This window comes from Aquarana catesbeiana, linkage group LG01 (assembly GCF_042186555.1).
Source record: "Aquarana catesbeiana isolate 2022-GZ linkage group LG01, ASM4218655v1, whole genome shotgun sequence".
NCBI lineage: Eukaryota > Metazoa > Chordata > Amphibia > Anura > Ranidae > Aquarana > Aquarana catesbeiana.
In genome coordinates this window covers 929,778,553-929,805,318 of record NC_133324.1, presented here as the reverse complement: position 1 = coordinate 929,805,318, position 26,766 = coordinate 929,778,553, and the positions used below count along the sequence as shown (strand labels likewise).

Here is a 26,766-nt window from a genome sequence, read left to right as displayed (position 1 = left end):
TTGGTGCTGTGGAGTAATGCAGACAGTTTCTATTTCCATCACAATTGGGTATTATTATTTTCGCCAGAACTGGTTATTACAGACTCGCCTAATGTAGATTTGGTCCCATTTTTTTTTTTTAAATCTTAGAATACATTTCCTGTTTGTATAATTAATAATATTATTTTATTACTTTCTGTTTATATTATCTACTGGGAAGAGTTATCATCTCCATTGGGTTTTTATATCTGCCTGTGACCCCGTTGGGGAGATTTTCCCTCACTTCCTGTTCCTGTGACACCTGTAAAAAAAAAATAGAGTCATGATCAGAAAAGCACAGACAGCAATAAAATATTGTCAGAATTTTTTAAAATTTAATTAAAACATGTTGTGTTTTCTTCCACCACTTCCTGCCCTGGATCCACTTCCTGTGGCTGGATTTTATATGCACATTGCTTTGGAAAAATCGAGAAGAGACTGAGGAAATGCTCCCTCCTGCCTGCAGGAGATTTATTTACCTAGGCTAAAGTGATCAGTCTGCTGCAGGCAGGAGGAAGCATTTCCTCAGTCTCCTCCCTTCCCCAATTGGGGAAAGATCAGCTGCGCTGTGTCTGGTCAGTATTGTTCTGCTCTATGATGACACCTAGTGGTAGTTTAGGGCCACTGCAACTTGTTTACTTATGTGATTTGGTATCTCCCTCTGTCGCCCCCTCCTGTTTAGTGCTAATTAGTCCACCCTTGCTAGTTACCTACTTGTTATTGTGTTGAACTGTGTCTGGTTACTATCATTCTGATGTATGATGACATCTAGTGGTAGTTTAGGGCCACTACAACCTAATTCACTGCGATTTGGTCTACTCCCCCCCGCCCCCAGTGATCAGACTGTACATTGTAACTTTGTAGCAAGTCGCAAGCTGAGAGGCTGCAGAGATGAACACAGCCAAGAACAGCCTGGGCACCGGGATTTACACGATTATTTGCGTCTTTTTTTTAATATAAAACAAATAAATAAAAGTAAATAAATAAAATAAATAATAAATAAATAAACAAACAAATAAAAAAATTACTTAAATAAAAATAAATAAATAAAATAAATAAAAAATAAATAAACAAATAAAAAATTACATTAAATAAAATAAATAAATAAAATAAATAATAAATAAACAAACAAATAAAAAAAATGACATTAAATAAAAATAAATAAATAAAATAAATAAAAAAATAAATAAACAAATAAAAAATGACAATAAATAAATAAAATAAATAATAAATAAACAAATAAAAAAATGACTTAAATAAAAAAAATTAAAAATAAATACAAAATAATAATAAATTACTGGTCGCAATTTGCACCTTTTTTTTTTCTGTGTGACAATTTCGTAATAAGTCAAGGAAGTTATACATTGTTTAGCATGCCTGGACTTAACATGGACAAATATATCCACTGAAATCTGAAATATCTGTGTAAGGGCGGGCCGATACTTTTTTACAACTTGTGCCTTTTTTAAATCGATCATAACTGTTGCTATCGGCGCTCGCGTCCTTTACATTGTCCGGGCGCCCATGGATTCGGCAGAGTGATTGGCACTCTGGCCCGGCGTCCCAAGCTGTCATCTATCCCAACACCCCGGGACAATGTGGGGAAGAAAAGGACCTCGACAGATGCTGCTCCCCCCCCCCAAAAAAAAAAAAATTCCTTAATTAGTTTCACAACATTCGCCGAAAACATTGTAATAAATAAAAAATAAGCCATTCAGATCCCATTGGTGGGTCCCTTTTGTGGGGCGCTAATGGCGTCTTCAAATAAAGAGAATTACAGGCCGGCGGGGAGGCTGCTAATTAGGATGGAGATTTCCGAGCGAACGATGAGAACCGCAGATTTTTTTGTCCAGTCTGCAGGAAAAGCAGAGCCGGGGCCAATCATTGCAGCTGCGTTTTTTACTCCAGATAACACTTGCGGCGGGCGAACGCGCAAAAGACGTCTCTGGTTTTTTAAAAAAACGCCGCACTAAACTGCGCAGTTCAGTTTTAAAACGCCGATGCGTGGGGGTGCCATTACCAAATTAGGCGTGCGATTTCGCACCGCGTTCCCGACACGTGAAGATCTGAACCCAATCCTAAGGGACCTTTTTACGCTGCTGCGATTGAATAAACACGTCTCAACTTGTTAAAACGCATTGCCGTAATAAAGATAAATGATCAGCGGCGCCACGTTAAAATAGCGCAGACTGCAACATTTTTACTTGTCAGGGGAGTTGACAATGATTCGCCGCGAGACGCGTGTGCGTCAGAAATAGGAAGATCCTGATTCTGCAACACGCAGCGATTCGCCCAACATAAAACTGAAAAGATTGCATGTGTTTTGGGTGCAAGAAATAAGCGCATTAGTGCGCCAAGCAGTGCGCTGTGATTAATAATAATAATAATAATAATAATAATAAACATATATATATATATATATACAAAACAGTGTATATAGTATATATATATATATATATATATATATATATATATATATATATGGTTAATGGTTAATATGACACTTGTTTTAAAAACAACAATATTCATCACACTTAAAAAGACATTTAGAATTACGGAATAAAATAGCCTTACACAATCTTTTAAAATCAAGCATTGATTTGATTTTTTTCCATATTTATTATTATTTTTTATTTTATGTACATCTATATATATATATATATATATATATATATATATATATATATATATATATATATATATATATATATATATATATACAATAAATAAAAACAAAAAACAAAATAAATAAATAATAATAAATAATTGTTCGCAATTTACACCTTTTTTTGTGTGACAATTTCTCACATAATTTCCCCAATACAATTTTTCACTCTGCCTCACTTACAGACTATGATCACTGTGACATAATAAAGAGTAATAATAATTATATTAATAATAATTATAATAATCAACATAGACAAACAAATAAATAAAAATAAATAAATACAAAATACATAAATAAAATAGATTAATAAATAAATAAAATAGAATAGATAATTGGTCACAATTTGCACCTTTTTTTTTTTTTGTGTGTCAATTTTCTCACATATATTTCCCAACGCAATTTTCTACTCTGCCCCACCAATAGGTGGCACTAGACTCCTTACAGACTATGGTCACTGTGACATTATTATTATTATTATTATTATTCACGATTTATATAGCGCCAACAGGTTTACGCAGCGCTTTACAATGTGATAAAGAGTAATAATAACAATTATACTAATCAACATGAACAAACAAACAAATAAATACAAATAAAAAAATATAAATATATATATATTTTTAAATACATAAAAAGAAATAAAAATAAATATAAATAAATAAATAGGTCGCAATTTGCACCTTTTTTTGTGGTGATAATTTCTCACATAATTTTCCCAATGCAATTTTTCACTCTGCCCCAACTTTTAGGTGGCGCCAGACTCCTTACAGACTATGATCCGTGTGACGTGATAAAGAGTAATAGTAATAATATTATTTTTTGGTGACTTCTGGTTGAGTGTCGGTGATTGGATTGTTCCTACATTCATCTGCTGGTAATAAATAGGAGCCTCCAATGGTGGGAGGTGAGTGTTATGTAGACTGTGTGGAGTACACAGCGCCATCTGCTGTTCATTATAGGAAATGACGCTCTACACTGACCTCCAGTGATGTAACAATTCCCCACCAATCACATCAACTTCACTCTGAACTCTTTGCAACATCGCCATCTACTGTCCATAGAGAGGTACAGCAAGTCCTCAGCTCCGAGTCCTGAAGAAGAGAGCGATCGAATAACACAGAACTTCCCTTCCAATTGATCAATGGTGGCAATACATGAACCATCGAACAGCCATAACCTCCTTTCCAAACGATCGATTTATGGTAGCCATACACGAACGATCGAATTGCCATGACTTCCCTTCCAATCGATCGAGGCCATTCATGAATGATCGAATTGCCACAATTTCCCTTCCAATCGATCAAGGTCATTCATGAATGATCGAATTGCCATGACTTCCCTTCCAATCCATCAATGGGGGCCATTCATGAACGATCGAATTGCCATAACTTTCCTTTCAATCAATCAAGGCCATTCAGGAATGATCAAATTGCCGTGACTTCCCTTCTAAGCGATCGATGGTGGCCATGCACAAATGACTGAATAGCCATAAATGATCAAATTGCCATAACTTCCCTTTCAATCAATCGAGGCCATTCATGAACGTTCGAACTGCCGTGACTTCCCTTCCAATTGATCGATAGTGGTCATACACAAACAATCGATTTGCCAAAACTGCCTTTCCAATCGATCGATGGTTGTCATGCACTTCTCAATAAACTATCAATTTATTTTTCTGATCGATCTCTCCCGATAGTAATAATCAACTTGTAGTGGAGAACCCATTCGATCGATACGACACCCACAGGGAAGGTGGATTTCGATCGATAGTTAAGATACAATCGTATGCTATTGATCGCATCTCAGTTACCACCATGTAATCTCATCATCTGATTGATTGAAAAACAAATTGAATTCGTGAACCCAGCATTGCTAATCCAATCCAATCTAATTGCAACACGATCGACAATTTTCCACCCTGGCCGATCGACTCTCTGAGTCCGATCTAATAGTGGTTATAAAGCTTCGATGAACGATTGATTTATTTTCTGATTACTCTCTTCCAATAGGAATAATCCATCTATAGTCGACTACCCATTCGATCGATATGCCACACATGGGAAGTGGATTTTGATCGATAGTTAGGGAAGGATCGTACGTTATCAATCACATCTTTCTAGCATGTAATCTCATCATCCGATCGATTAAAATATGATTGTATTTATGAACAAAATATCTCAGCATTGGCAATCAGGGGAAAACGATCGATCACTTTTCTCCCTGGACGATTGTCTCTGATCTAATGGTGGCCATAAATGATCGATTTATTTTCCAATCAATCACTTCTGATAATTCGTTCGATATGACACACACGGGGAAGTGGATTTCTATCGATAGTTAAGATACAATCGTACGTTATCGATCGCATCTCTGTTTCCACCATGTCATCTCATCATCTGATCGATCGAAACACAATCAGATTATTAAACAAACAAATGATGTCAATCGATGCAAGACGATCGATAATTTTCTGCCCTGGCTGAATCGACTTAATCAATCTTTTGAAACATTATATTCGTTTGGTTGAGGATTCGATCTTTTTGACCGGAAAATAAAATGAAGGTTTTGTGTAGCGACCATTAGACTACATTATGATTGGATTTGATCAAACTGAGTCGATCGGCCAGATCAATTATTTCTATCAGAAGAGATCGATCGGAAAAAAAATCAATCATGTAACAAAGTGTTTATTCTATTTGATTGGACTCAATCATAGCTGAGTCGATCGTCCAGTCTAGAAAATTATCGATCATTTTGTATCAATCAGCAGCACTAAGATACTTTTTTATGAATGTGATCGTATTTCGATCGATCTGATTATGACATTACATGATGGAAACTTTAAAAAAATATAAGAATGGAATGGTTGCCATAATAAACGATCTGTTTCTTCAATTGATATCTTCTGATAGGAATATTCGATCTGGTCAATCGACTCAGTTTGATCAAATAAATTATTTATAGTCGACAACCCAGTCGATCGATATGACGCACAGGGAAGTAGATATCACTCCATAGTTGGAAGTTACCATTGTAAGTCATCTATTGCATCTCCGTTCCCAGCCATGCGATCTCATAATCTGATCGATCGAAATATGATCCGATTCGTGATCGGATCCTACTGATCGATGCAAAAATAATCATCAATACAATTTCTGCTCTGACAGATTGGCTGAGTCTGATTGAATCCGATCTAAATGGGGTCTAAATCGATCGATCACTATAGTGATAAATTTTAACGAATTCAAAACAAATTCTAACAAAATGAATTCATCAAATCGGAAATGGAAAAATATCGTAATAAATACAGAGAGGTAGAAAAGTCTATAGAATAGAATACAACAAATATAACCGTCTTACCAAATTCAAATTTTGGAAGACGGTTCTATTAGTTCTATTCTATTCCTTTATTTTCTATAATATTCTATTCTGTTTTATTCTATTCATTTATATATATTGTTTTTCTATTCTATTCCATTCTGTTCTATTCTGTTCTTTCCTATTCTATTCTTTTCTATTCTTTTATTTTATATTCTATTCTGTTTTATTTTATTCCATTTTATTCTATTGTTTTCTTTTTATTTTATTTTATATTCTATTCCATTCTATTCTGTTTCATGCTATTTTATTCTGTTTCATTCTATTCATTTCTATTCTTTTATTTTATATTCTATTCTGCTTTATTATGTTATTTTCTATTCTTTTATTTCCTAATATACTCTGTTTTATTCTATTCTTTTCTATTTTATTCTATTTTATTCTATACTTTTACTATTCTATTCTATTCTATTCTTTTCTTTTATATTATATCCCTTAATTTTCTATTATATTCTATTCCATTCTATTCTATTCAGTTTTACTCGCTTCTTTTCTATTTATTGTATTTTTTATTATATTCTATTCCATTCTATTCTATTCAGTCTTATTCTATTTTATTCCATTTCATTCTATTCATTTCTTTTCCATGACTTGATATTCTACTCTATTTTTTTATTTTCTATTCTATTATTTTACTTTTCTATTCTATTATATTCTATTCTTTTCTTTTCTATTCTATTCTATTCTATTCTGTTTTATTCTATTCTTTTCTATTATATTATATTCCTTTATTTTATATTCTATTCCGTTTTATTCTATTATTTTCAATTTATTTTCTTTTCTTTTCTAGTCTATTTAGTTTTATTCTATTTTATTCCATTTCATTCTATTCATTTCTTTTCCATGATTTGATATTCTATTCTATTTTTTTATTTTCTATTCTATTATTTTACTATTCTATTCTATTCTATTATTTTCTTTTCTTTTTCTTTTCTATTCTATTTTATTCTATTCTTTTACTTTTATATTCTATTCTGTTTTATTCTATTCTTTTCTATTATATTATATTCCTTTATTTTCTATTCTATTACGTTTTATTCTATTATTTTCCATTTCTTTTCTTTTCTATTCTATTCAGTTTTATTCTATTTTATTTTCTGTTTACAATATTATAATCTCATAATTGTATCGATCGAAATACAATGGTATTCATGAACAATTCATGAAGTATCTCGATGCAAAAACGATTAATAATTTTTTGCCCTGGCCGATTGATTAAGATGGACTGAATCTGAGTCTAAATCGCGCTATACGCACTTCCATAAACGATCACTCCCTTTCCTGATCGATCTCTTCTGATAGGAACAATCTATAGTCGGCAATGTATTCGATCGATATGACACACACAAGGAAGTGAATTTTGATCACAAACTAAGATACGATTGAAAGTTACAGTATCAATAGTTTCCACCGTGTCATCTCAGAGTCTGATCATATCCATGAACAATGTAGCTCAGTGCTGTCGATCGAGGCAAAAACAATCAATAGTTTTCCAGATCTGATTTAAATCAAGTCTAATTGGAAGGGGGAGGGAGGCCTATTCAATGGTTTTGGTCTTGATTGCAAAACGATCGAATCTGCAAACAATCAAATTAATCTCACATTGAGCGAATAATAAAATCAAAGCATGTATGGCTACCATTAGACATCAAATTTTGATCACATTCGATGATCGGTCTGAGGTGGAATGTTATCAATGGTTTTGCACCAGTCAGCAGCACTGAGATACTTAGTTCATGAATACGATCGTATTTGCTACACACACTTTGATTGTATTATCCGATCGATGTGTGATTCGGTCAAAAAGATCAAATCCACAAGCATAATGTCCCTTCCGTTCGATTTAGATTCAATCTCGTTTAGATTTAATCAAACTATTTATTGAGTCCATTCCAGGACAGAAATGTATCGATCGTTTCGCATTGATAGGCAGAATTGAGATACTTTAAATAATAATCTGATCGTATTTTGATAGATCTGATTATACGATTAAATAGTGGAAACATAGATGCGATCGATAACTTATGATAGTAATGGTGGCCATACACAAAAAATATTTGATTTAATTTCCGATTGATCCTCTCCGATAGGAATAATCGATCTATAGTCAACAACCCAGCCAATCGATATGACACACAAGGGGTAATGGATATGAATCAATAGTTGGGACAGAGACGATCAGTAAATTGTTGATCGTGTCTGTTTCCAACGTGCATTCTCAAAATCTGATTGAGTGAAATTATAGTACAGCTGATTTTGCAATACGATCGGTAACTTTCTGCCCTTGTCGATCAACTCAGTTTGATTGAATCCAATGGCCATGCATGATTTAATCATCAGTGATCAGTTTCTATTCCGATCGTTCTCCTCCGATAGGAATAATCGATCTATAGTCTACAACCCATTCAATCGATATAACCCAGATGGGGAAGGTATTGATCGCATCTCCGTTTCCACCATGCAATCTCATCATCTGAAAACACGATCGTATTCATAAACAAAGTATCTCAGTGCTGCAACACGATCGATCATTTTCCACCGCGGCTGATCAGTTTGATTGAATCCAGTCTAAATTGATCGAAAGGAAAGTTTGATTGCTTTGATTGAACCGCGCATGAATCGGGTAATCGGTTACTGATCGTCTCTTCCAACTATCCATTGATATTCACTTCCCCATGTGTGGCATATCGATCGACTGGGTTGTCGACTATAGAACGATTATTCCTAAAGGAATGGATCAATCCGAAAATAAATCAAATATCAAAGCACGTGTGGCCACCACATTTGGATTTAATCAAAGTGAGTCGAGCGGTGAGGGCGGGAAAATTATCAATCGTTTTAAATTGATTGGATCAGTTATTGATCATATCTCTGTTACCGCTGTCTAATCTCGTAATCTTATCGATCGAAATACGATGGTATTCATGATCAAAGTATCTCAGTGCTGGCCGATCTCTGCAAAGCCGATCCATAATTTTCCACCCAGGCCTGAATGACTCAGTTGGATCGAAGCCTTGACTCTAAATCGATCGGAAGGGAAGTCATGGCTATCCCATCGTTTTTGCCGATTTGATTGCTTTGATGGAATCTCGCAGCGATCAGATATCGAAATCGAATCGCGTACGGCCAGCGTTAGTCACAATCGTGTCCAGGACCAAAATCCACTTCCTCGTGTGTGTGGCAAATCGATCGAATAGGTTGTTGACTAAAGATCGATTATCCCTATCAAAAGAGATTGATTGGAAAGGAAATTGATCCGTTTGCTGAGGCGGGCGTTAGAATGGGCTCAGCACGAGGAGCGCGTATGCCTGCGCAATGAACCTCGCCGCATGTCACCGCAATGTGCTGTGGTGCGCAGAGCTGAACCAAGTGTCGTTTTGTGGTATTTCAATAAAGTTAGAAAAAAAAGAGAGAAATAAAAGTAAACCGTGTGAATACATTGTGACAACATAGAAGCATTGTGCAGGATGAGCTCCGGAAGAGAAAAATTCCTGTATCCTTAGCTCCATCTAGTGGCCAACATTCAGTATACGTTTCTGAAAGACCTCAATGGGGAAGCTATACTGCATTTTGGCCACTAGATGGAGCTAATGATACAGCCGTTAACTTCTTACATGGTGACATTTTGCTCAGCTTGCAGCCTGCTTGGCTTGCACCCAAGGGTACTTAGGGAACTCAGTCAAGTAATTGCCAGACCATTGTTCCTAATTTTTACTGACAGTCTACTGACCGGAATGGTACCAGCTGATTGGAGAAAAGCCAATGTGGCACCAATATTTAAAAAAGTGCCCAAAATACATCCCTGGGAATTACAGACCAGTTAGCCTAACATCAATAGTATGTAAACTCTTGGAGGGGATGATAAGGGACTATATACAAGGTTTTAGTAATGAGAACGGTATCATTAGCAGTAATCAGCATGGATTCATGAAGAATCATTCTTTCCAAACCAAACTATTAACCTTCTATGAGGAGGTGATTCGTGCAACAAAACCAACCGTAGGAAAGCCTGTCCCCTGCCGGCAGTTCCCTGCGTGGAAGCAGTGGTTCCAGATCTCTGCAGAGAGACCACTGCTTCCACATAGAGAGCTGTTTTCTAAAAAGGGACCCCCTAAGTGTTTGATGTCTTACAGTTCATTTTCTTTAAAGGAACAAAGATAGAGGCAGAGTTCAGCTCCAAAAGACCTCAATGCTAATATGGTACCAACATCCCAGAACAAATAAAGAACAAAGAAATACGGGATTGGGGACTTTTGAGGTACATTTGTATGAAAAAGGTAATATGTATATCAAAACCACAAAAAGGTTATATAAAATTTAATTTATTACAAAAAGTTGATAAAAAATAGAGAGTACAGTATAGGACACAGTCATAGGTGTATACACATTTGCCTATTGTTGACAGTGAAGCAAACTGTAGTCACATACAAAGATCACATACAAAGAACTAATGCGTCCACAGAATTCGACATGTTTCGCAGGTGTGGCTTCATCAGGAAAACAGGGGAACGCTTTATCTAGTGAACATAAAAACACATTTTTTCACAACTATAGGTGTATAGAAAAAGACAAAAAGAAAAATTATGTATAAGTTTTAATATGTAATAATTTTGTTAAACAAAACAGAGGCATTTGCATAGATATGACTTTTTTTTCTCCCTTTTTCATTCATATCTATGCAAATGCCTCTGTTTTGTTTAACAAAATTATTACATATTAAAACTTATACATAATTTTTCTTTTTGTCTTTTTCTATACACCTATAGTTGTGAAAAAATGTGTTTTTATGGTCACTAGACAAAGCGTTCCCCTGTTTTCCTGATGAAGCCACACCGGCGAAACATTTCGAATTCTGTGGACGTATTAGTTCTTTGTATGTGATCTTTGTATGTGATCTTTGTATGTGATCTTTGTATGTGATCTTTGTATGTGACTACAGTTTGCTTCACTGTCAACAATAGGCAAATGTGTATATACCTAAGACTGTGTCCTATACTGTACTCTGTATTTTTTATCAACTTTTTGTAATAAATTAAATTTTATATAACCCTTTTTGTGGTTTTGATATACATATTACCTTTTTCATACAAATGTACCTCAAAAATCCCCTATCCCTTATTTCTTTGTTCTTTTTGGCTGCAGTCACACTTTACGTTTCTGGGTTAAAGCGGAACTCCGGCCAAAAATAGCAGAATAAAAATGAATAGCCCACTGAAGGATTAAATAATAAAAACAGCTTTTTGCTGCAATATTCACCTCCATTACAGAGATTTTGCCTGCAGTACATTTTTCTGCCACTAGATGTCCTCAGTGTGATAATATATTCTACCACTAGATGTCCTCAGTTCTTATAATATATTCTACCACTAGATGTCCTCAGTCTGATAATATATTCTACCACTAGATGTCCTTAGTTCTCATAATATATTCTACCACTAGATGTCCTCAGTCTGATAATATATTCTACCACTAGATGTCCTCAGTCTGATAATATATTCTTTAATAGATGTCCTCAGTTTTCATAATATATTCTACCACTAGATGTCCTCAGTCTGATAATATATTCTACCACTAGATGTCCTTAGTTCTCATAATATATTCTACCACTAGATGTCCTCAGTTTTCATAATATATTCTACCACTAGATGTCCTCAGTGTAATAATAAAATCTACCACTAGATGTCCTCAGTCTAATAATATATTCTACCACTAGATGTCCTCAGTCTGATGTCCAGTGTCATTCAACCCACTTCCTCTGAGCCCAAGCCATCCTGGAACCCCCCCCCCCCCCCAACCTGTGATTGGATAGTAAAAGGAGATGCAACACAGTAATGAGCTCATCTCTCTGTCACCCTGATCTCTCCTCCTATCAGCATGCTTCTTGTCAGCACATGAACTGATTGGCTCCTTGTGCTGCTTCTTCTTTCTCCCACACCTGCTGTGCAGGGACAGCAAGAGGCTGATACTGGGCCACATTCATATACTTACACTGTTGGTATTTAAAAAAAAACATATTTAATGTTGTAATAATGATCACAGAGCTGCATTCATGTGTCTCTTTTATATCTTCCCAGAGTTCAGTATTTGATCTATTCCCATGTTAGAGAGGAGATCCACCCAATTAGGGGAAGCTCCGGCTTGTCTTTACCCCCCCCCCCACCCTCCGCACCTGTTTGGGGGGGGGGGAGCAGGTGCAATCTTCTTTAGATCTACTGACAACTATGTAGCACAGGGGCCTGCCATTGTACAAAGATTGTATGGTCAGATTGTAACGTGTATGGTGACCCTACAGGAAGTTTTACAGAGATTTTACAATCCGATTGTATAGTGTATACGGCCAATTTAAAACTTCTAGGTTTTTTATTACTTTCCACAGAGATCACAGTACTCCGCCTGACCATCCCTTTATCTGCTTTTCTCTCCAGAAGGATGGTACAATCTTTGTTCAGGCATCATCCAGGGTCACCACCTACTTCCTGCGCTGAGATGCCGGCTCAGGGATGTGCAGTTCTTGGCTGTGTTCACAAATGTTAGACACAGGTCAGCCTCTGCTGCAGCCTCTCAGTAACTCCCAGGTATGGAATATACATAGTGACATTAGTCCAAGCTGGACCACCGTCACTATGTAAAAATATACCATGCCTGGAATTCTTCTTTACCTCCTCAATAAGACACAGAGTTTTGAACCCAATGCAGTTTTATAAAGTGCAGCACAGAGGAAGATTTCCCAGTCTTTCGATGTGTAAGAAAAGAATGTCTTTGCTAGGCCCTGTCTCTCTGCAAAGAACTAACATTGACTGAGGCAACACGGAAGAAACAGGAAGGGTCTAGCAAAGGGTGGACTAACTAGCACACAACAGGAGGGGGGACAGAGGGAGATACCAAATGACACAAATGAACAAATTGTAGTGGTCCTGAACTGCCACTAGATGTCAGCATAGATCAGAATTATAGTAATCAAACACAGCTCAGTGATATAACAAATAGGGGACTAGGAAGGCCGGACTAGCGATCTGATGTAGCGCTAAACAAAAGGGGAGGACAGAGGGAGATACCAAACAACGTAAATGAACAAGTTACAGTGACCCTAAACTACCACTAGATGTCAGCATAGATCAGATCGATAGTAACCAGACACAGATCAATGCAATTACAAATAGGTGACTAGCAAAGGGTGGAGTAATTAGCACTAAACAGGAGGGGGGGGGGGGGGGGTACAGAGGGTGGTACCAAATCACCTAAGTAAACAATGTTGTAGTGGCCCTAAATTACCACTAGATGTCATCATACATCAGAATGATAGTAACCAGACACAGTTCAGTGTAAAAAGAGATAGGTGACCAGCAAGGGTGGGCTAACCAGCACTAAACAGGAGGGGAAGACAGAGGGTGATACCAAATCACATAAGGGCCCTCTTAATTATTAGAGTGTAAGCTCTTCTGAGCAGGGCCCTCTTAAACCTCTTGTATTTTATTGTATTATAACTGTTGTGTCTCCTTTTTATATTGTAAAGCGCTGTGTTAACTGTTGGCGCTATATAAATCCTGTATAATAATAATAATAATAAGTAAACAGGTTGTAGTAGCCCTAAACTACCACCAGATGTCAGCATACATTTGAATGATAGTAACCAGACACAGCTCAGTGCAATAACAAATAGGTAACGATCCAGGGATGGGCTAACTAGCACTAAACGAGAGGGGAGGACAGAGACAGATATCAAATCACATAAGTGAACAAGTTGTAGTGGCTCTAAACTACCACTAGATGTCATCATACATCAGAATGATAGTAACCAGACACAGTTCAGTGTAAAAAGAAATAGGTAACCAGCAAGGGTGGGCTAACTAGCACTAAACAGGATGGGAAGACAGAGGGTGATACCAAATCACATAAGGGCCCTCTTAATTACTAGAGTGTAAGCTCTTCTGAGCAGGGCCCTCTTAATCCTCTTGTATTATATTGTATTATAACTGTATTGTCTCCTTTTTATATTGTAAAGCATAAACTGTTGGCGCTATATAAATCCTGTATAATAATAATAATACTAATAAGTAAACAGGTTGTAGTGGCCCTAAACTACCACCAGATGTCAGCATACATCTGAATGATAGTAACCAGACACAGGTCAGTGCAATAACATATAGGTAACGATCCAGGGATGGGCTAACTAGCACTAAACGAGAGGGGAGGACAGAGACAGATACCAAATCACATAAGTAAACAAGTTGTAGTGGCTCTAAACTACCACTAGATGTCAGCATACATCAGAATGATAGTAACTGGACAATATTTAATGTAATAACAAACCGGAGGTCAGCAGTGGTGGACTAAATAGCACCAAACAAGAGGGGAGGACAGAGGGAGAGACCAAATCACATAAGTGAACAAGTTGTAGTGGCCATAAACAACCACTAGATGTCAGCATAGATCAGAATGATAGTAACCAGACACAGTTCAATGCAATTATAAATAGGTGACTAGCAAAGGGTGGAGTTATTAGCACTAAACAGGAGGGGGGTACAGAGGGTGGTACCAAATCACCTAAGCAAACAATGTTGTAGTGGCCCTAAATTACCACTAGATGTCAGTATACATCAGAATGATAGTAACCAGACACAGTTCAATGCAATAACAAATAGGTAACTATCCAGGATGGCAGATATCAAATCACATAAGTGAACAGGTTGTAGTGACCTTAAACTACCACTAGATGTCAGTATATATCAGAATGATAGTAACTGGACAATATTTAATGTAATGACAAATAGGAGATCAGCAATGGTGGACTAAATAGCACCAAACAAGAGGGGAGGACAGAGGGAGATACCAAATCACATAAGTCAACAAGTTGTAGTGGCCCTAAACTACCACTAGATGTCATCATATGTCAGAATGATAGTAACCAGACACAGTTCAACACAATAACAAGTAGGTAACTAGCAAGGGTGGACTAATTAGCACTAAACAGGAGGGGGCGACAGAGGGAGATACCAAATCACATAAGTAAACAAGTTGCAGTGGCCCTAAACTACCACTAGGTGTCATCATACAGCAGAACAATACTGACCAGACACAGTGGAGCTGATCTTTCCCCAATTGGGGAAGAGAGGAGACTGAGGAAATGCTTTCCCTTGCCTGCAGTAGACTGATGACATCATCTCAGCCTAGGCAAATTAATTCTCTGAGCTGGATCTTTTTTAATGAGAAAAGATACAGCTTTTTCGGAAAACGTATCTTGCCCATACTGTATCTCTTGTGGGATGGAATTTATTCATGGTGACTTGTAAAACTTACTGAACGGTCTATATGAGATCAACCCACTGAAAATGCCTATACGTCTTCTCGAAATCCTTAGAGTAGCGGCAGAGTTGGCGTCTCGTGCCCTGGACGGCGGTGACGCATGGCATGGGTGAGCGGAGAGGGCGCCCCCGGGCAGGCTGATCTATATTCTTACCTGGATCCCTTTAAATGATTGTTCCCGCTGCCTCTCAGAATCAGTGATACATGAGACAGGAGCACAAATAACACGGAACAGCGTAAAACGCTGAAGTGGCTGACAAGATTATTGACCTTTCATGGTCAGCGAGTTCCCCTCCCGATAGGGATGTGAATGTGATGAGCAGTGACAAGGAGAATCGCGCCGATTGTCCCCAAGTGCCGGGAAATGGACCTGACATTAACCACCAGAGCGGGCATTCACAGGGAAATACCGAACATTGGATGGCAGACTCCGGCCAAACGTAAACATTTTGGATTTAACCCTCTGAGGGTCCCTACTTTTTATCCTAGTGTTCCTCCTGTGCAGCTACTTTCTGTTATCCTTATTTCTGTAATAGGAGTGGTTGAGGTTCCTCATCATGGTTTAATGATGTGTAGCTGTGAGGGAGGGGCTTCTGTTGGAGAAAGCCTGCCTTATGATTGGGTGGTGCACATGCTTCTGGGGTGGCATGGAGGTTCGTTTGGAAGGTTAGAGGACCTGATGTTATGTGCAGACCAAAGGACAACACTTGGATTTGCATATAAGCACTAACATGTGAATGAAGCCTACATTCGCTGTTTGCAAGCTTCATAAGAGACTGGTGTGTTTCAAATGCTGCATTGACATACCCACCATAGGCCCAGTCTGGTCACTTGCTGACTTGGCACCATCCACAGACAGCTTAATTCCTCAGTAAGACACAGAATATGAATCTGATGTAATTTTACTTCAGATAACTGCAGTAGAGAGGATGTTTTTTCTATTTTTTTGAGGAGTAGGACGACAATAACTTTCCTAAGCCCTGTCTCTGTGAAGAACTAACACTGACACTGGCGGAACATGGAAGAACTATAGAGGGTCTATAAAGGGTTGAACTAACTAGTACTAAACAGGAGGGGAGGACAGAGGTCAATACTAAATCACATAAGTAAACAAGTTGTAATCGCCCTAAACTGCCACTAGATGTCAGCATGCAACAGTAACCAGACACAGTTCAATACAATAACAAATAGGTGAAACAATACACATACAGGAGCTGCTGTTGGTGTTCCTGATACACAGAGCAAAACTTAGCTGTGGAACTGACACCCAAGCCCTGCAGGCCCTTGCCACCAGCTGCGCCCACACCACTGTAGCACCCAAGGGGTCTATTACTGTAAGAGCGGTTGATTCTGTTGGGCTGCACTGTTTTGGCAATGTCAAGCTGCCACATTCCTTCATTTATTTTGGACCTTCAGCGCACAGAAGAGCACAACTCAACTATGATGGAATGCAGGAAATGTAGGTCAGGAGCACGGTCAAGTGCAGGTCAGGAGGACGTCAACTGTAGCTCAGGAGGAGGTCAGGTGAAGGTCAGGTGGAAGTCAACCGTAGGTCAAGAGAAAGTAAATTGCAGGTTAGGAGGAAGTCAACTGTAGGTCAGGAGCAGGTCAAGTGCAGGTAAGGAGGAAGACAACTGTAGTTCAAGAGAAAGTAAACTGCAGGTCGAGAGGAAGTCAACTGTAGGTCAGGAGGAGATCAAGTGCAGGTAAGGAGGAAGCCAACTGTAGGTCCAGAGAAAGTAAACTACAGGTCAGGACAGGAGGAAGTGAACTGTAGGTCAAGAGAAAGTAAACTACAGGTTAGGAGAAAGTCAACTATAGCTCAGGAGCAGGTCAAGTGCAGGTAAGGAGGAAGTCAACTGTAGTTCAGGAGAAGGTCAAGTGCAGGTCAGAAGGGAGTCAGCTGTAGCTCAGGAAGAGGTCAATTACAGATCAGGAGGAAGTCAACTGTACCTCAGGAGAAAGTCAAGTGCATGCAAGGAGGAAATCAACTGTAGGTCAAGAGAAAGTAAACCGCAGGTCAGGCGGAAGTCACCTGTAGCTCAGGAGAATGTCAAGTGCAAGTCAGGAGGAACCCACCTGTAGCTCAGGAAGAGGTCAAGTACAGATCAGGAGTAGGTCAACTGAAGGTCAGGAGGAAGTTACCTGTCCATTGGCATGTCCACACCAGTCAATGTACTCCAAATGATCTCAGTTGTGTCTCAAACTGATGTCAAGAGCAAGCAAAATGCCCCACCAAGCAAGCTTTATTAACCTTTCAACACAAGCTCAAACCATGTTGACACACAGACCCTATATAGCGCTGTGTTGGATGTTTCCATTATGTTTTTTAGTGTGAGAACTAAATAATCACAAAATCCCCTGGAAGCCACGCGAACGGTAATTCAGCGGCAGGAAGTACACTGTAAAAAAATATCATGTTTTCTTACCTTGTTGTCTGCAAATTTCTACTACCAGGTGAGATCAGTATAGACGTGAGAAAAAGAAAAGTATACTTATAACTAAAGCATTATCTTATCCGGTGCAGGCCGAGTGTTTAATGGTTCTGGAAAACCCATCGATAAGGGCCCAACTGTGATGGCTGAGGACTTTTTAGATATCAACGGTAAGATAAATTATCTCTGTTTTTTGGGGATAACATGATGTCGGGACAAAATACAGAACACAGTGTGGCTTCCTGAATAGCTTACCACTTATACAAAAGACAAGAGTAAGCGTGGCGATGTAATAGGAGCTTCAAGCCCAGTAATGGTATCGCTGTCTACAAGGGCGTAACTACAGATCATGGGGCCCCTAACAAACTTATGATGGGTCCCCAGCAGCCTTCGTATTGTCATTGACCCTAACATAAAGTACGTCTACTAGTAGTAGTAGCAATATTAATGACCTTCCCAATATTGTATATAATGACATAACTGTTAATACAAACTTTAAACAACTCTCAGTTTTTAACTGGGGAGACAGTCTGGGATTTTTGAAGACTATGTTAAGCATACAGGGTTAGTTGCAGTGCTGGCTGGGATGCTCGGAAGCTCTGAGTTGCTATGAATCTAAATGAATAAGACAGCTAAACATTAGTGAGTATGGAGATCTACCAAATCCAATCCCTTTCAAAGGGTCGGACATTCATTTTCTTCAGGCTCTTAACATGAATTGGAAGATCAGTCCTCTCGCTAGTTCACTAGAAAACTCTAACAGCATACAGGCTCAGCCACACTCCATTGGACCTCTGCTCAGTAAAGAAGGGAACCAATAGGAAACCGTTATTACATTGATGGTGGGTGACAATCCTGGCCAGTCAGATAATCGAAGTATGTACATCGGTTCCCTCATTTTTGACCAAATGTCAGGGAGTGAGGAACTATGGGGCTTGTGCATGGACATTTAGACTGTGTAAATGGCGATTGGCCCTAAGGACCTAAAGTGAACTTAAGGCTTAAAGTGAACCTGTCACCCATTTAAAACTGAACAGTATTAGGTCTGCCAAAAGATGTTACATAGTTACATAGTTAGTTACATAGTTAGTAAGGTTGAATAAAGACACCAGTCCATCCAGTTCAACCTAAGTGAGTGTGGGTGTGTAATTATAATAAAATGTTATTGTATTACCTTTTCTGTACTCCTGAAAATGGTTTCATCTGCTGGTAAGTTATTGATTTTCCTAGTTTCAAGGCCAAACCTTGCTTAGCTGCCCACCATCATCCCTCATCCCTGTCCAATGGGAGTTTTAGCCACTAAAGAAATCTTAATCTTTTCATAATACTTAAGGCCAACCAATCAACCCGTACGGTCGGACCTACCCCGAGGAAATGATCCAGACTGGAATCTCACCAATAGACGTCATGAACAGCATTGCCCGAGGGCAGAAAATCCCGATCTTCTCTGCGGCGGGTCTCCCCCACAATGAGGTAATGTTGTGGAAGCTAACGTTGGAGGCTTTAAATATGAAGAATGCAGCATGGTGACGCCTAGGTATTCTAGAGTTCAGAATATTGTTCACCACGGTGGTCAACATGGCAGGTCATCAGCAGGTGTGGTGACCTTGGTCAGGAACAGGATCATACGGGTTGGATTCCAAACCTTAGATCATCAAATGAATGCATAGTGATTTGTGAACCTTCTCTTTATTTATAAAGCCACATTCAAAAATATAAAACCCTTCATCTTAATACATTTTCTACCTTTTGTGGTTTTATGGCCACTCACATGATATGCTTAAGTCTTCTTTTTCTTCTCCCTGTGGTGGCATCTGGTGGCCTTCACTATTGCAGAGAGCAACATTGATGTGATGATGCCATCCCAGCTTTCTGTAGTATTGTATATTGTGTCCAGTCGAATAGTTCAGTGGTTCTCAACCCTGTCCTCAAGTACCCCTAACAGGCCATGTTTGCAGGTTTTCCTTTATCTTGCACAGTGCTTTAATTTAGAGTCAATGGCTTGGTATTTTGAACAGCTATTTTAGCTAAGAGAAATTTCCAAAACATGACCTGTTGGGGGTACTTGAGGACAGGGTTGAGAACCACTGGAATAGATAACTCCCACTTGGATGTTTCGTGACAGGCTGAGTTTACAGGAAGTTGGTTGAATGACTCTGGCCAATTCAATTAACAAAGTGGTGAGGAGGTGTTTTTGCAGAGTTGGCAGCGATGTGCATATTGCTTAAGGAGCAGCAACTTTTTATTTTTGAAATATTTGGGTTTGCTATTAAAAACAAATATATACAGTATATATAATACTGTTAATATAAAAATAGAAAAATAAATAAGCTGGGGATATGCTTTAAGCTTCTTTTCAAAAGTTTACCAAGATATCCCCTTAACTGCTTTGTTGATAGAAATCTTGTTGTTTACAGAGTTCAATAGCTTAAAGCAGGGTAATATGACAGATTTGCTTCAAATCTAGCTTTACATTATGGGTCAGTGGAGAGAATGCCCTAATTAAATTTGTGGTCAGTAGGAAGAATGCTGCTTGCAGTATTGATTAGTGGAAAGAATTCTCCTCAAAGTATTGGCCAGTGAGCAGAATGTATACTCCCCTCCTTTCTTAGAGATAGCTAAAAAGGCAATTGGTATCATTACTTTTTTTCCTAGATGCAAAAATTGCTCATTGTTCCATTCCATGGAACCCTGGTTAAGAAAGGCTCTAATTAAAAAGAAGGGGGGAATAAAGAGTAAAATCTTCAGTCCCAATTTGAAAGACTCAACTTCTTCTATTGTGGATTATGAGGATGAATTGCTTCATAGTGCCTGCAGCTATGAGGGGTCAGTGAGGACTTTTTAAAGCTTATTACTTATTTAAATTTCCATGGTATAATACCTTTCCTTCACTCTCCTGTCACTCTGTTCAACTTTCAGGAGCCAAAGGTAAAACATGGCACTCCTAGGTATGGCGGAGCATTTAATTTGCCATAAATGACAGCAGAGCTGCTTGGTGATTGGTCCAGTGATATCATGCAGGAGGGGGGACCTTTGTAGGTTTTAACCAAGGCAATTTGGAACTTACACAAAACTTTCTATCCTCACTCGTGGAGACATGGAAAGAAAAGTACATGCTGCTGGGAAAAAGAGGGGGGGGGGGGGGGTTCATGGATGTGAATCTGTTGACATCCATGTTCATACTCCATTTTCTTCTTTGCAGAAGTCAGTGATGTCATAAGACAGTATCGTTGTGTACTTGTCCAATAGATTAGTCAATTAAAGAGAACTTCTTCTTTGACCTCCCTTCTCCTTTGTATATTATGATGTTGTGGTTGACTATGTGTTCTGCCCCCTCTTCCAGATAGCCGCTCAGATCTGCAGACAGGCCGGCCTGGTGAAGAAGTCTAAAGATGTGATGGACTACCATGATGACAACTTTGCAATTGTCTTTGCTGCTATGGGCGTAAGTTGCAATGTTCTTCACATTTAGAGCTTTTTTTTGGCTTTTTTTCAACTTTTAAATGAACATTAGCCTCCTTCTCCTGGTCCCCCAATGGGATTCAAATTCCACTCTCTGATGTTTACTCGGGGCATTAAAGCTAAATAAAGATATTATATGATGGTAAGACATTCTGACTACCAAGGGATTGTTTATAAAAAGATCCATTGATGCATACTATGATCTATGGGAAAGCACCATTGTCACTGGTAAGATTCATTTTATATAGCAGGGGTATGCAATTAGCGGACCTCCAGCTGTTGCAAAACTACAAGTCCCATCATGCCTCTGCCTCTGGGTGTCATGCTTGTGGCTGTCAGAGTCTTGCTATGCCTCATGGGACTTGTAGTTCTGCAACAGCTGGAGGTCCGCTAATTGCATGTCCCTGTTATATAGAGACAATGTGAACAGGGACTGCAATGAATGTCAGCCATCTTGTCTCCTGACAGGTCAATATGGAGACTGCCAGGTTCTTTAAATCAGACTTTGAGGAAAACGGCTCAATGGACAACGTATGCCTCTTCCTCAATCTGGCCAACGACCCAACGTAAGTACATTGACACATTCATACACACTGGGGGATTGCCCTAAACGAAGAACTCCCATAGGCTCTTTGGGTATACAGGCATACCCCACTTTTAAGTACAGAATGGGGTTTATTTACTAAAGCTAGAAAGTGCAAAATCAGGCTCACTTCTGCATAGAAACCAATGAGCTTCCAGGTTTTATTACCAAAGCTTCATTGAACAAGCTGGGGTTAGAAGCTCATTGGTTTCTATGCAGAAGTGAGCCTGATTTTGCACTTTCTAGCTTTAGTAAATAAACCCCATTATGTACTTAAAAGTGGGGTATGCCTGTATATACTGTATATAAAAAACATAGTCCTTTGAAATTCATATTTTCTTTACCAAAATCCCACACTGACACTAAATATGAAAACACCACAGTCCCGAGCAAGGGGGTTTAAAGTGTAACTGTATCCAGGCTATGTAAATTTTAATAAATAATAGGCTTTAAAGAAAGCCCTCACTGACCCCTCATAACTGCAGGCGCTGTGCAGCAATTCATCCTCATAATCCACAATAGAAGCACCTAAGCCTTTCAAATTGGGACTGAGGACTCTACTCTTTATTTCCACCTCCTTTGTATTTGCACAAGAGCAGCTTTTTTGGAGTTCTTTTAAAGGCTACTAGGTGTACCTTGAACAATGAGTAATTTCTGTATTTAGAAAAAGTAACCAATGATACTGATTGCCTTTATAGCAATCTCTAAGGAAGGAAGGGGGGGGGGGGTGGCATTCTTTTCACCGACCAATACTTTAAGAATTAATTATTTCAACTGACCAATACTGTAAGTAACATTCTTCCTACTAACCACCAATTTAATGGGGCATTCTCTCCACTGACCAATACCGTAAGCGGCATACTTCTCATAGACCACCAGTGTAAAAAGTTTTTTTCTCACTGACCAAGACTGTAAGCAGCATATTTTCCATTACCACCAATGTAGGGAGCATCCAACCCACTGAATAATACTTTAGGCAGCATTCTTCCCACTCACAGCCAATGTTAGAGACATTCTTCCCACTGATTACCAATGTAAGGAACATTCTTCTCACTGATCACCAATGTAAGGAGCATTATTCTCACTGATCACCAATGTAAGGAGCATTCTTCCCACTGATCACCAATGTAAGGGACATTCTTCCCAACTGATCACCAATGTAAGTAGCATTTTTTCCCTTAAAGGAAAAGTAACACAGGCCCTCTAAGTGCACTATTGGTAAACCATTTAATGATAAGTCAAAAGTGAAACTACTCACAAAGGGAGCATAAACACAAGCATGATAGTAATCCTGGAGCAAAATCCAGGGGTGGTTTTCTCCTTAACGTCCGTGTCTCTGAAGTGCAGCTGACAGCTCGTGCAGGTGGATTCCAGCATTCGCAGCCTATGAGAACAGCAGGGAACATAGGGGCGATCTGAGATCACGTCACTTCCGGGTGCAGGGTGAGAGGAGGTGGCTTCACGTTCGGAGCATGCTTGCTCCTTCCTCAGGCCATCCTGTAAGTGAGGTCATCACAGATCGCCCCTATGTTCCCTGCTGTTCTCATAGGCTGCGAATGCTGGAATCCACCTGCACGAGCTGTCAGCTGTACTTCAGAGACACGGACGTTTAGGAGAAAACCACCCCGGATTTTGCTCCAGGATTACTATCATGCTTGTGTTTATGCTCCCTTTGTGAGTAGTTTCACTTTTGACTTATCATTAAATGGTTTACCAATACTGCACTTAGAGGCGCTGTGTTTCTTTTCCTTTGTTGCATTGCAGAGACTGCTTCTAGCTCTTCACACTGGCTGCCCTTAGTGCTGGTACATGGATTCCTCTCCCTCTTCATCTTAGAGACTGTTGCTATGGACTTTGTCCCTCCTATTGAGAGACTCTTTTAATCACATTTATTTGATCTGTGTACACTTCCAGGGTCTCTCCTCGAACGAGCGCTGAGTTTATTTTTTGGCATTTTTCCCATTGACCACCAATGTAAGGAGCATTCTTTCCACTCACCACCAATGTAAGGAGCATTTTTCCCACTGATCACCAATGTAAGGAGCATTCTTCCCAATGATCATCAATGTAAGGAGCATTTTTTCCACTGACCTCCAATGTAAGGAGCATTCTTCCCACTGACCACCAATGTAAGGAGCATTATTTCCACTGACCACCAATGTAAGGAGCATTATTTCCACTGACCACCAATGTAAGGCGCATTCTTTCCACTGATCAATGTAAGGAGCATTTTTCCCACTGACCACCAATGTAAGGAACATTCTTCCCACTGACCACCAATGTAAGGAGCATTCTTTCCACTGACCACCAATGCAAGAAGCATTCTTCCCATTGACCATCAAAGTAAGGAGCATTCTTTTCACTGACCTCCAATGTAAGGAGCATTCTTCTCACTGACCTCCAATGTAAGGAGCATTCTTCCCACTAATCACCAATGTAAGGGACATTCTGCTAACTAATACTGTAAGGGAATTCTTCCCATTACCCACCAATGTAATCAACATAATGGGGTCCTTCTACCACTGACCACCATTTTAACGGGCCCTCTTCGTTAACCACCAGTGTAAGAGGGCACTTTCCACTGACCTCCAATGTAAGGGGGCACACTTGAGAACCCTACAATTTTCACTTCTCTTGCCTATTATTTTTTTTTTTTATTTTACTATTCTGAAAAACAAAATGTCATATAGAGCCACCCTAGGTATCAAATGAGAAGTATACAGTCTATATATAGTATATATATAGTATATATATATATATATATATATATATATATATATATATATATATATATAGTCTATATAGTATAGTATAGTATATAGTCTAAAATCACATTGCTGCAATCACAGCCAGAGTAGTAGGGGACATTAAATCGCTCAGCATTGCTTGGAAGCAAGCCGGCATATGTCAAAACATACAAACATATACTAAGCTAAGCAGGGCAATAACTTCTCCGCAGGATGTGGAAACCTTACAAAAAGATCTGAACAAATTAATGGGGTGGGCAACTACATGGCAAATGAGGTTTAATGTAGAAAAGTGTAAAATGATGCATTTGGGTGGCAAAAATATGAATGCAATCTATACACTGGGGGGAGAACCTCTGGGGGAATCTAGGATGGAAAAGGACCTGGGGGTCATAGTAGATGATAGGCTCAGCAATGGTATGCAATACCAAGCTGCTGCTAACAAAGCAAACAGAATATTGGCATGCATTAAAAAGGGGATCAACTCCAGAGATAAAACGATAATTCTCCCACTCTACAAGACTCTGGTCCGGCCGCACCTGGAGTATGCTGTCCAGTTCTAGGCACCAGTCCTCAGGGAAGGAGGTCAAAAAAAGACACAAGTCCATCAAGTCCAACCTATGTGTGAGATTATATGTCAGTATTACATTGCATATGCCTGTATGTTGTGGTCGTTCAGGTGCTTATCTAATAGTTTCTTGAAACTATCGATGCTCTCCGCTGAGACCACGGCCTGTGGAAGGGAATGCCACATCCTTGCCACTTTTACAGTAAAGAACCCTCTACGTAGTATAAGGTTAAACCTCTTTTCTTCTAATTTTAATGAGTGGCCATGAGTCTTGTTAAACTCTCTTCCACTAAAAAGTTTTATCCCTATTGTGGGGTCACCAGTATGGTATTTGTAAATTGAAATCATATCCCCTCTCAAGCGTCTCTTCTCCAGAGAGAATAAGTTCAGTGCTCGCAATCTTTCCTCATAACTAATATCCTCCAGACCCTTTATTAGCTTTGTTGCCCTTCTTTGAACTCGCTCCATTTCCAGTACATCCTTCCTGAGGACTGGTGCCCAGAACTGGACAGCATACTCTAGGTGTGGCCGGTACTTTGCCACTCCCAAGGGATCCTCAGTCCGTGTCCATCAACTGGCGTCTCCTCATGGAATATGAGATAGTTGCCTGCTTGTCCTGGCTGGGACTGCCAGTGAGTGTGGTGCAATGGAGGACTGGATTTGGTCAATGTTACCAAAAGCTGTCACCGTCCCTTTCCAGGTTCCATTCGCTCCGTAGATGGGTCAGTTACCCAGCAATTAGAGAGTCACACTTACTACCCTCCAGGCAATGTCATTTCCTTCTCGTGTGCTCGCCAACACAGTGGAGGATGTGAAAGTGGCGTCTGGGCGGTGATGACGTCAACACGTTTCGCTGTGCGATTGCGTAGCTTCGTCTGGACATTGGGAGAAATCCGAGGGCTCCTTTTCACAGTATCCTCAACTCGGATAGAGCAGGCCCTATTGGGATGTCTTAAAGGAGCCTAGTATATTCAGCAGTTAAAAACTTTGGCTTCAGTGATGATTTTCTTCTTGTACAGACTAGAAATGCTCATAAAGTAGTTACCAGTTGCTCATCTTGGCTAATATTTTGACTAAGTGGCCAGGTAATAGGTATGTTCCGATCTAATAATCGTCACCAGCCACTATCTGGTGGGCAATTCATCATGGATTGGTTGTGTATATGTTTGTATGTTTTGACATATGCCGGCTTGCTTCCGAGCAATGCTGAGCGATTTCATGTCCCCTACTGCTCTGGCTGTGATTGCAGCAATATGAGACTACAGGGGAGTAACTAACACCATAGCGATCCATGCGGGCGCTATGGGGCCCGCAGCCGAGTGGGGCCCAGCAGGGCCGATCCTAGGGTCACCGGCGCCTGGGTGCAGAAATATTTCTGGCGCCCTCACATGGGCGTGGTCATCTTACCAACTCCTCCCCTTTACAAACGATTCTATGGCAACGACTCAAATACAAAGCTGCTCCTCTAAGAAGTCTTCGTTACCCTGAAATCCTCCCATGATCTCTTAACAATAAAGAAAATACAGGAAGAGAGAACACTAATGAGACCTGGAGGGGAGTCTCTCTGATGCACACAGAGAGGGCTTCTGTTAGAAAGAGTCCCA

General features: G+C 39.3%; 1 protein-coding gene across 1 annotated transcript in view; it reads left to right on the top strand.

Moving 5' to 3' along the window:
• The window catches only part of ATP6V1B1 (ATPase H+ transporting V1 subunit B1), a 145,191-nt gene that overhangs the window by 83,608 nt on the left and 34,817 nt on the right, over positions 1 to 26,766 (top strand). Inside the window, exons 5-8 of the mRNA XM_073611041.1 lie at positions 17,895 to 17,972; positions 19,136 to 19,275; positions 21,146 to 21,247; positions 21,733 to 21,830. Of these exons, the coding sequence (XP_073467142.1) occupies positions 17,895 to 17,972; positions 19,136 to 19,275; positions 21,146 to 21,247; positions 21,733 to 21,830 (418 nt within the window). The remainder of the gene's footprint in view (positions 1 to 17,894; positions 17,973 to 19,135; positions 19,276 to 21,145; positions 21,248 to 21,732; positions 21,831 to 26,766) is intronic.